At 45.9% G+C, this 11,107-nt stretch overlaps 1 protein-coding gene across 1 annotated transcript in view; it reads left to right on the forward strand.

Moving 5' to 3' along the window:
- Positions 1–9,924, forward strand: part of HK2 (hexokinase 2) — a 62,869-nt gene extending 52,945 nt beyond the window's left edge. Inside the window, exons 13-18 of the mRNA XM_041755579.1 lie at positions 1,628–1,723; positions 2,172–2,271; positions 2,368–2,551; positions 3,830–3,985; positions 5,427–5,660; positions 7,624–9,924. Of these exons, the coding sequence (XP_041611513.1) occupies positions 1,628–1,723; positions 2,172–2,271; positions 2,368–2,551; positions 3,830–3,985; positions 5,427–5,660; positions 7,624–7,768 (915 nt within the window). The 3' untranslated portion in view covers positions 7,769–9,924. The remainder of the gene's footprint in view (positions 1–1,627; positions 1,724–2,171; positions 2,272–2,367; positions 2,552–3,829; positions 3,986–5,426; positions 5,661–7,623) is intronic.
- The last annotated feature ends 1,183 nt before the right edge of the window (positions 9,925–11,107 follow it).

Here is an 11,107-nt window from a genome sequence, read left to right on the forward strand (position 1 = left end):
CACTGCCTCTTAGCAGTAACTAGTTTCTTTGGAAGAAATTGCAATGATATGGGAAAAAAAACTTAATGGTAAGACTAACAAATTTTTTAAGAAAAAGATAGTCTCTACAATATAGAAGACTGTAATAATTATAATTCATAAGAAGATGAGAACATAGTACTCCAATATATATGCTTCCAGCTTTTCATACTGAAATATTTTTAAATAGACACACCTTACTTTTCATGCCAACATGTATATATCTTTATGTATTTATCAGGTGGCTCAAGAACATGTTCACTGTTTCTATCTGAATTATAAGACTCCAGATCATTGTATTAGATTTCATTCTGTATGTTCTAAGTTTCTCTAGGGAGCACGTGAATAGTCTAGCATTGTAAAAATTAATAGCAGATAAAGTAGAAGCTGAGTTCTTCTCTCTGTCATTGGTCTGTCTGTAAACCGGGTTCTGCTCTGGTAAGATCATCCTGTTGAGTGGAAAATCAGCAGGTGCTGAGGCCCAGAGACCTAAAGCTGCCTTGACCACCTGGTGGCCTGGGGCAAGTCTCCCCAGCTTCAGGCACCTTTCCACATCTTATTATTAAGGACCACCTGGAATAATGTTATTTGGTCATTCTGTAAACTTGAGAGTGCCAAATAGAAAATTTCATTAGAGATGTGAAGCTAATTTGTAGGCAAGACAGTTAGGTAGAGGTGAGCACACAGTTGTTAGGATATAAGTATGTAAAGCAGGACACTGGCTTAGATTATATCTTGTTTTTCCAAATCTCCTGGGATCTGAACACAGTGTGATGCATCCAGGTTGACTTGTGGCTTGTGATCCCTTGCTGGGCCATAAAATGCCGAACAAGGCCCGGGGAACCATGCTGGTGGGTGGATAGTGAGCATACAGCCCATGTGTGGATTCTGGCCTTGCAGGATGGGGCTCAGGAGTCCCTAATGCTTGTCTTCTGATGGGCTACAACTGCAAAGAGGGAGTCAGGACAAGACACGAAGCAGTTCTCCCACATGTAAAACCACCATGTCTCTCTGTTCCCCTGTGACATGACAGATGGCCACATTAAAAACAGTGGCTCATGGGGGTGGTCTGAGGAGCCTAGAGTGCTTCCCTCATAGGGGTGGTATGAAGCCCAGCTGTCACCCAACTATGGTCAGGGCACTTGTTCATGCCCTACTGGAATTTGACAATTAAGAGACAGACTCTGACTTCTGATATAAATATAGAACAGGACAGAGCAAACTGCTTTTATCAGTGAAAGAAACACATGTAATAGAACTTCGCTCCCTGGCAGGAGTGCTTGTGTGGTGTTTTGGGGCCCATGCAGTCGGTGAGCCTGGGGGTCCTGCTCCTCTCCCTTCAAGCTTCTGGCCCTGGGCAAGGTTACTCCAGAGCTGCAGGTACCAAGAAAATGGGCCTGATAACGATAACCATTTCACCAGTTTGCTGTGAGGATTAAATGATAGAACGCATGCATAGTAGGTGCTCAGTCATGTGTAGGAGAGATGGTTGGTTATGAAAGGGGCCCCGTATTGACCTGGGGAGGGTGGGAATAGGAAGCGTGGCCAGGCTGTAGGAATCACACAGGAACCCTCTTCTGACACCCTCATCTGTGCTCTTGATTTTTAGAGCATCCTCCTCAAGTGGACTAAAGGCTTCAAGGCATCAGGCTGCGAGGGAGAGGATGTGGTCACTCTGCTGAAGGAAGCCATCCACCGGCGAGAGGTGGGGGAGGCATGGCCTATGGTAGTGACCTGAGTGCAGAAAGGGGGGCAGTGGGTTCGGGGAAGAATTAATGTGATCCTTCAGTGATGACTGAGTGTCCCCCATGTGTCATACCACCCTGCTCTTGGCACTGGGGATTCAGCAGTGAGCACAACAAACTCTTGTGCTGTAAACAAACCCATGAGCCTATGTCAGGCGCTATAGGGCTGTGAAAGAAAAATGAAGTTGGGTGAGGACAGGGTGAGTGGGCTAGGGAAGGGCACCCTCAAAGAGCATAAACAGGGGAGGTCTCTGAGGAGGTGACATTTGAGTAGAGACCTGAATGAAAAGAGAATCAGCTGTGCTGTATAAAATACACTTCATATACATAGGAATCTCTCTTGCACAAGTGTCTGAAGGAAAATGTGGTTCATTGGTGTGGACTGGGGATCTGCTTTTACCCTGTCAGGAGTTTGACCTGGACGTGGTTGCTGTGGTGAACGACACAGTTGGGACTATGATGACCTGTGGCTATGAAGACCCTCACTGTGAAGTTGGCCTCATTGTTGGTAAGGACCCGGCTGTCATTCCTGGGTGGCAACCCCCAGCCTCGGGTGAGGGGAGGATGGTATTGAACGAGATGCTGATGTGTCTGTGTTTGGCAGGCACGGGCAGCAATGCCTGCTACATGGAGGAGATGCGGAACGTGGAGCTGGTGGAGGGGGAAGAGGGTCGGATGTGTGTCAACATGGAATGGGGGGCCTTCGGGGACAATGGATGCCTTGATGACATCCGCACAGAGTTTGATGTGGCTGTGGATGAGCTCTCCCTTAACCCCGGCAAACAGAGGTAGGAACCCCTGGTGCATGTGGGTCCTGGTATGGGTACCCTGAAACTATGGCCACAAGTGATCAGATCCTCTACAGCAGCAAATCCCAGGACACTCATTCCCAAGAGAGGAAGTTTTCTTGGAAAGTTTCTTGTCAAATATATCTGGAAAGTTCTTGCTGGACTGTGACACTTTCAAAGCTCAGTTGGGAGGACAAGTCACAATAGTTGTGACTTGTTTTTGAGGAGCATTTCCTATAGGGAATTGGTCACATAGGTATTAAAGGGACAAAAAGACATGAAAAGGGGACACTGAGGAACACAGAACAAGGAAATGCTAGAAGCAGCCTCCCCACCCCTGCCTGTGAGAACAGGAGAGAGGGGGTTAAAACCTAGGTCTGGGATGGTGAGGGAAAACAGCCATCTGCTGAAGTAGGATAAAGAAGCTGGTGTGGCAGAGAGAGGAACAGGAAGCAGACAGGACTGTGTCTCTTCCTCCTCCTCCATCCATGCGGTATGTAGCTCTCTGTATTGTCAGGACTGGACAAGGGCCAGCCCCAGCCTGGCAGAGAGGGGATCTGAGCTGTGGGATGATAGTATAAGATCCAGCACACTTCCCACTGGGAAGGTGTGTATAGTGTTTCCTAACTGGATTAATCAAGGGCCATAGTTCTGCAGAATATACTTTTGCTGAAAGTAGAGGTCACAGACTAAAATGCTTATAGGGGCCAGACAGGTGTCATTAATGAAACAGAGGGTGAGACAAGATGGAGTGGTGATGGGGATCTTGGTTGAAACTGGGGGTCTCAACTTTTTAAAAAGCACTATGCAGATAGTGCATAGAAGATCCTCAAGCCATTGAGTAGTCCCATTCAATTCTAGTGGACAAGACAGGGAATCTCCAGTTGGCTGTAGTTACTTGGGTGATCGTGATGTCATGGTTTGGAAAGAAAGCATGCAGAATACCTGGGGAAGTTCACGATTAAGACTCAGCATCCTGCCCTTTTCTTGGAGGAGGGCTTTGGGTATGTTTTCCTGCTCAAGGAGCTGGGAGGAAGCATTGGAAGGTGATGAGCCCAGGAGATGGGGATGATCCCAGGGAACCCCGTGGGCCTCAGGCAGGTGCTGTTGTCAGTTTCAAGAAGGCTGTGGGTCAGTGTGTATGGATACCAGGAATCCTGCCCAAGTGAATCAAGTGGCACTTCCTTCCTTGGTGGGAATCTGCATGCCCTCTACTTGCTAATTCTCTGGGCATCTCACCTTCCTATGTAACCTCCATGAACATCACCTGCATTGCAGATTCGAGAAAATGATCAGTGGAATGTACCTGGGTGAGATTGTCCGGAACATCCTCATCGATTTCACCAAGCGTGGGCTGCTCTTCCGTGGCCGCATCTCTGAGCGGCTCAAGACAAGAGGAATCTTTGAAACCAAGTTTCTGTCTCAGATTGAGAGGTGAGAATTTGGGCCCGGGTAGGGTGGGACTGTGTCCTCCCTCTCATGGACAGACAAGCTGAAAGGATTTCCATAGCTCAAGTAAGATTAGGGCATGGCTTATCTACTGGTCAGTTTGGTAGCAGAGACATTCATATCTATGCTGTTTATTTAAAGTAACTTATGGATAGTTGGCATTTTAAGCATGGAAAATCCTGCTGAACTGACAGGAGCCCATGCAAAGTAATATTGTTGGGTTTTAGGTCAACCATCTAAGTTAGGAAGATACTTGCGGGATCCCTGGGTGGCGCAGCGGTTTGGCGCCTGCCTTTGGCCCAGGGCGCGATCCTGGAGACCCGGGATCGAATCCCACATCAGGCTCCTGGTGCATGGAGCCTGCTTCTCCCTCTGCCTGTGTCTCTGCCTCTCTCTCTCTCTCTCTCTCTCTCTCTCTCTGTGTGTGTGTGTGACTATCATAAATAAATAAAAATTTAAAAAAAAAAAAAAAAAAAAAAAAAAAAAAAAAAAAAAAAGGAAGATACTTGCTTCTACGATATAAATTGGAACACACAGAGGATATAGTCTATTAAAGCACTTGCGCCTGGCAGGAGGGCGCTTCTTAACTGCTGCCATGGCGATAAGACAAGCAGGATTGAGTGAAGGTTGGCACGTCAGGCAATCAGAAATCAGGCCATGTGGCTGCTCATTAAAGCAGTACCTCCCTCTTCCAGTCTAATGGCAGCAAAGCCTGTTCCAAATGAGAACAGTGAATCTCAGAGCCCTTTTAAAATTAATGCTGTGCATTACTCTCAGGTGTATGGAAAACCAGGAACTGGATGACCAGCCTGAGTGGGGGGGGGGGGGGGGGGGCGGGCTAGGGCATCTGTATCAGTGAATATAAAGAATATGTTTGAGTTTGCATGTCCGTTTGTGTGCAGGAAGCTGATTCTGGAGTTCTAAAACAGTTCCCTTGATATAATAAATTCATTTTCTTCTTAAAATTTGATTTACATTTATTTCATAAAGAGCACATGAATAACTATCAGACCACCCCGGGTGGGGCGTGGAGATAGAACAGAGGTCTATGCTGGTCCTGTTGACCCGTGAACAATAATGAAATGGGTATGAGAGAGCTTTGCAGCTGAAAAGGCCAACCACAGGCATTATCACTGTCTTTATTCTTTCCAAATGAGTGCAAAACTAGACAGTGAATTTCCTGTTTTTTTCTTAAGTACCAGTTGTATGGTAGCAGTGCCTCGCCTTGCCCAGGCCAAATGGACATAGGAGCTGTTTCTTTGTGCTCCTGTCACACTCAGGAGGGGCTCTGTGTGGCCCAGTGGGATGGGCACAGGTTCCTAGACTGCTTCAAACATAGGAGCTGTGTTTTGGGGGCTGCCGCCTGGCCAGGCCCCTGGTGTATGTGACTGACCCCTTGCTGTCTCCCCCCACCCCCACTCTGCAGTGACTGCCTGGCCCTGCTGCAGGTCCGTGCCATCCTGCACCACCTGGGGCTCGAGAGCACCTGTGACGACAGCATCATTGTCAAAGAGGTGTGCACTGTGGTGGCACGGCGGGCAGCCCAGCTCTGTGGTGCAGGCATGGCCGCCGTGGTGGACAAAATACGAGAAAACCGTGGGCTGGACACTCTCAAAGTGACAGTGGGTGTGGATGGGACCCTCTACAAGCTCCATCCTCAGTGAGTGCCTGACCTCCACTCGCCCCGACTGTCTTTTCTTTCCCCATCTCTTCTTTCCTTGCATTCCCTTCTCTTTCTCCCCCTTTTTTATTTTCTAGCAAACCACCCAGCATCTAAAATGAGTGTCTATAACACATACACTTTAGTTTAAAGGTTAATAACCAGAAGTAGGCTTGTGTTTTACCACCCAGCTTGGAGGACTCAGGGTTATACCCCTGTCCCTCTGCCAGGGGAAGGTACTCTGGTGACTTAGTCCCTTGCTTCCTCTGCCATGTATCTCTCTCTCTACATCTCTCCTTTCATGACTGGCTTTTCCTACACAGCATTTATAATTTTGAGATGCATCCACACTGAAGTATGTGGGTATAGTTCATTAATTTTCAGGTCTGGGTAGCATACCTTTGAATGAGTCTACTATAGTTTCTTGTACTGCTAGTTGATATTGGGTTATTTCTAGATTTTTGTCTGCTACAAACAGTGCTCCTGTAAACATTCTAGGAAACGGATGCTGGAACCCTGGAGTGAGGTATTTTCTGCAGTCTGGAGTGGGGGCTGGCCGACTGCAGCCACGACTGTTTTTATAAATAAAGTTTTATTGGAATGCAGCTGTGCCCACACGTGACATATGTGTTGCCTCTGGTTGGTTTCACTCTATAATGGCAGAGTAGTTGCTCACAAAGCTGCAAGTGTATCTACCTACTGTCTGGCTCTTTCATAGGAAACATGTCCCTCAAACTCCCACCAGAGTGGAAGTGTTGAATTCCCTTTTCTTTCAATAGTTTTCCCTGTCTCTCCAGCTCTCTTCTTCTCTCCTCTCATCAACCATTGTTCCTGTCCCTTCTTCACTCATTTGCATATGTTTTGGATAAATCATTTTGAATTCAGGAAGTACCCCAATCCCTTTCCCCTAGAAGCTTCTCAGCTCAAAGTTAAGAAGAATAGAGCTGAGGATACATCCTAGTCTGGACAGTAGGTGGGACAGAGTGAAGATAGAGAGACTCCTCTTTTGAAATGTTGGCGGCTCTCACCATGACTGTTCCAAGGAGTTGAGAGATTTGCCCAGGGTTACAAAGTAAAAAGAGAGAACCTTGAAGTTCCAAGTCCATTAATGATTAATATCTCATAAGTGGGAATCTTGGTCTGAATTGAGAGCTGAGAGGGACATAGAAGTTAAGACACTGGCACTGAGACTTGTTTCGTAGATGATGAGGGCTTCCTGCCCTTGCTCAGTTGGGGAAAGTGGTGACTATCTCTTTCCCTAGTCCCACACTGAAAGGCTGTGATCACTGCAATGTGCAGGCAACAACTCCAAGCCTGGTCCTTTAATGGCATCTCGGATTAGATATGGGTCTAATGTGAATCCCTACCCGTGGGAAATAAAATATCGCGTGCATGGGGCTTGGTCTTCTTCCTTCCTGAGGTGCCCATGACTCTTGAATCTTTCTTCCCACTGTTGAGTTTTAAGAACAATTTCCTGGGCAGACTGGGTAGCTCAGCGGTTTAGCGCTGCCTTCAGCCTAGGGCGTGATCCTGGAGACCTGGTATCAAGTCCCGGGTCGGGCTCCCTGCATGGAGCCTGCTTCTCCCTCTGCCTGTGTCTCTGCCTCTCTCTCTCTCTCTCTCTCTCTCTCTCTCTCTGTATCTCTCATGAATAAATAAATTAAAAAAAAAAAAAAGCACAATTTCCAAAATCTCAGTTGCCTCACAGTGGCTCTCGGCTGCCCATTTGCCTGCTGTGACATAGAATTTGGGCATGTTGCTAGCCACTCGAAGCCTTGGTTTTCTGATATGCAATACACAGTTTTTCATACACAGTAGCTGTCATCCTTTTGCTCATCTTAGTAGTTCCTGGGGTTCCAGCATCACTTCCTAGGATCTCACCTCGGAGGACACAAATCAATCATGACTAAGGTGCTTCTTTTTTTTTTTTTTTTTCCCTGTGTCTTCTACCCAACATTTGCAGCTTTGCCAAAATCATGCACGAGACAGTGAAGGACCTGGCTCCGAAATGTGACGTGTCCTTTCTCGAGTCAGAGGACGGCAGCGGGAAGGGGGCGGCTCTCATCACTGCCGTGGCCTGCCGCATCCGCGAGGCTGGACAGCGATAGAGTCCCAGAAATCAGAAGGGACTTCCTCTGGTTCCCCTCTCCCCCACTTTAAATTATAAGATGTCATCCCCTGTGTCAGAGACAGGCCCCTCGGCTTTTCCTCGGCAGAGAGGAGCTCGTGGGACTGGGTGTGCTGTCTGTGGATACCCACTTTGAGTTCAATCCCCAAGCCTTGGCCTCTTGAGATAAATATGTTTTGAAGTAAGGACTTGTTTATATTTGTCACAACTATTCCTACCGGTTCTTTTAAAACTTCAGACAAATTTTAACCTCTAGTAATCCCCCTGACCAAATTCCATGTCCCTGTCTCATCCTACAGAATGGGGACACTAATGAAAAGATATGGTTGCTTCACCATGGACCTTGAACATGATATTTATTTCTAAGTGAAGAGCATCCCCCAGCATGCGTGGGCTGCTATTGTTTCTCCTCTGAGATCCCTCTGGAGATCAAGTTAGCTTGATCCTGATTCTCCCATAGGCAGAAATAGTGTTGGGGGGAAGAGGGAAGCATAGAGGCAGCAATGGAGGGAAATCCATGGATGGCGATGTGGCAGTCCCTTTTTAACCTCATTTACAAGCCTGGTGGGTTCCAGTGGATGCTCTTCCTGGAATGAAAGCATCCTGAATCTGAGAAAGCAAAACCAAGGCCATGAGTTGATACACCCTGTTGGAGAGCATGTCATATCTCCTTGTGGGTTCTGGAGTCACCCATAAGCAATGGACCTTTGGGGCAGGGGAGACTTTTTTGGTCTGTTTTTAAAATTTTCCTGCAGAAGTGGAAACAATTCTATTTTCATTTTAATTTATGTTTGAAATTTACTTAGTTCATGAAGTCCATCTGCTCCTTTATTTTGACACTGTATGTAATGATTGGTTGTATGTAATATATTTATATGTCAATTTGTTCTGTATATAAATACACAGGGTCTTTTCAGACTTGGTCTCTGTAGTCAATGAACGTAGTTACAGGATGGAAGGTGAAGATACTGATAGGTTACTAGAAATACCTCATTCGCCTGCAGGAAGAGAAGGGAAGCCTCTTCAGGGTGAGTGAATGGCCAAGTAGCTCCTTCCCAGCTCCTTTTTAGCCTGCAGACTGGGAAATGTGGAAGGCAGGAGGCAGTGAGGGAAGCTGAGTCTACAGATCACAGAGACCACAGCAACTAGCTGCTCTGTCTAGACCTTCCTGGGGTAATATTACATGGGCTCTTAACCAAAGCAAACAGGAATCCTTTCAGACAGACTCACTGCTTAAGAATTGTCATTAGGACAGCCAGTAGTATTTTTAAGCTATCTAAGAAGATAAAGGAAGCCGCCAAAAACATTTAAAGAAAATTCCGTCTATTATTAATAGCAAACCTAAACCAAGCAATGAAGCAATCAAACAAAACCTCAGGAACAACACCTTTGGCAGATTTGTGCCCTCCTAGCAAAATTGGTTTATTTGTAAATGTTTTTACAAGAAGCATTGTCCAAGAGCTTCTCAACGCTGAGCTGTTTTTATATACAGTATTTATTTCAAACTGTTGGTGGGTGTGGGGGGAGGGGGGCATAAAATCTATGCTCTTCTTTTCAGGAGTGCAGTTCATTCTGAATCTGAAAGCCACGTCTTCCCTAAGCTATGCACACCCACATACTGCGACTACATGGTAAAGAGGGAATGGCCCTAGAACACTATTGAGTAGGAATCAAGGATCATGAGGAAGAAAAGACAGGACTCACTAGCACCCAACTTTGCACACGTAACACACTTGTTGAGAACAATGTTTGGGTCTGCATATCACTAAAGAATGCCCAAGAAGTAGAGATGAATTTTAACTTTTAAACTTGAAAATTAGGCACTGTCTGTGAAATTGCACCTTTTTTTTTTTTTTAAAGGTAGAGCTGTGTGTATGGCTATTAAAGTTATGTCATTGGTTTCCAAAAAGGAAAATGCATTTTGAATGTCTGTGTCCCCATGGTTAGGTGACAGTTCCTTGCTGATGCTGCTTTGCCTGATGTAAATACAGTAAATCTCAATCTTTGACTGGGAAGTGTTGAATCTCAAATCTTTGAGCACTCAGTCTGGTAAAGTTGTTGTCATGTATAATAAAGAACTAGTTGAATTAACTATGTGAGGTTAACTATTAATAAATTTTAACATTTTTCAACATAGCCAACGTGTGCTTCATGAGGATTTTTAAGGGTACCGTCATCTGTGGGGCATATTATGACTTCCTGACTGGTCTGAATAATTGCCTATCTTGATTTTGACTGCATGTGCTTGCTTGGCAGGTATGTGGCCAAGACTTGGTCTTGACCCTGGATATCTTTCTTCTCAGAACCATGGTTCCAATGAAGCTGGAAGATAGATGACCTTTCCTAGGCCAGTTTTGAGCCTCTAGCTTTCAAGCATCAGTGAAGAAGCATGGCTGGTGCAGTAGACTACTGTTGAAGGAGTTCAGCTGAGCCATTAGCAAGGGACTCGGGGGCTCTGGCTGGTCTCTTTAGGCATTTGATTCACATTCAGGATAGAAAGCCCTACTTATGTGAACATCTAAAAAGCATGTGCCTTTTGTTCTCTCCTTAACCTTTCCCCTCTCTCCAATAAACAAAATGCAAACCTGGGCAATCCTTTCCTCAGTAGACCCTGCTGACCCCCACTGACATGGCCCTGTTTGAGAATGAGATTATGAAAACATCTCTGACACTATTGGGAGTACAAGCTGGTACAACCATTTAGGGGGGACAGGCGACATGCATCCAAAGCATGTTTTGTGTAATTTTCTAGAAATTTGTACAGAGGAAACACAGATAGTTGGAGACCAGGATTTAGCTCTGAGGGTATTGATGATTACACGATTTATAAAAAAAAAAAAAAAGAAAAGGGGCATCCTGTACAATGGGTCTACTTGTCCTGCATCAGAGTTCAGTGAGGAAGATCATCTGAGCCAGTTATGTCAGATTTTAGTTCTGGGGCTTGGTTATACAGGTGTTGAAAAGCTGAGAAGCTGGAGTATGGAGAAGCAACCCAGAGATTAGCAATGTAAAAAACAACAACAACAACAACAAAAAACCCTTTCTAGCCCTCTGGCTGGACAGAGTCCAAAAGCTGGGGAGGGGATGCAGGATCTGGAACCACTGGGCAGGGAGGAAGGGTGGTTAGAAATAACCCTCTCAAAAAAAAAAGAAAAGAAATAACCCTCTCATCTGGCTCTCTGCAGTGTTTCCATTGGTAGAGCCTGCCTGGGAACCAGCTGGAAAGGGAAGCTGTGGACTGAGCAGCGGAGGGTGGGGCCTGGACCCCATAAAAGCATGAGAGTTGTTGAAGGACACTGAATATGACAGGAAGCGTTGA

Source organism: Vulpes lagopus, chromosome 5 (assembly GCF_018345385.1).
Source record: "Vulpes lagopus strain Blue_001 chromosome 5, ASM1834538v1, whole genome shotgun sequence".
Lineage (NCBI taxonomy): Eukaryota > Metazoa > Chordata > Mammalia > Carnivora > Canidae > Vulpes > Vulpes lagopus.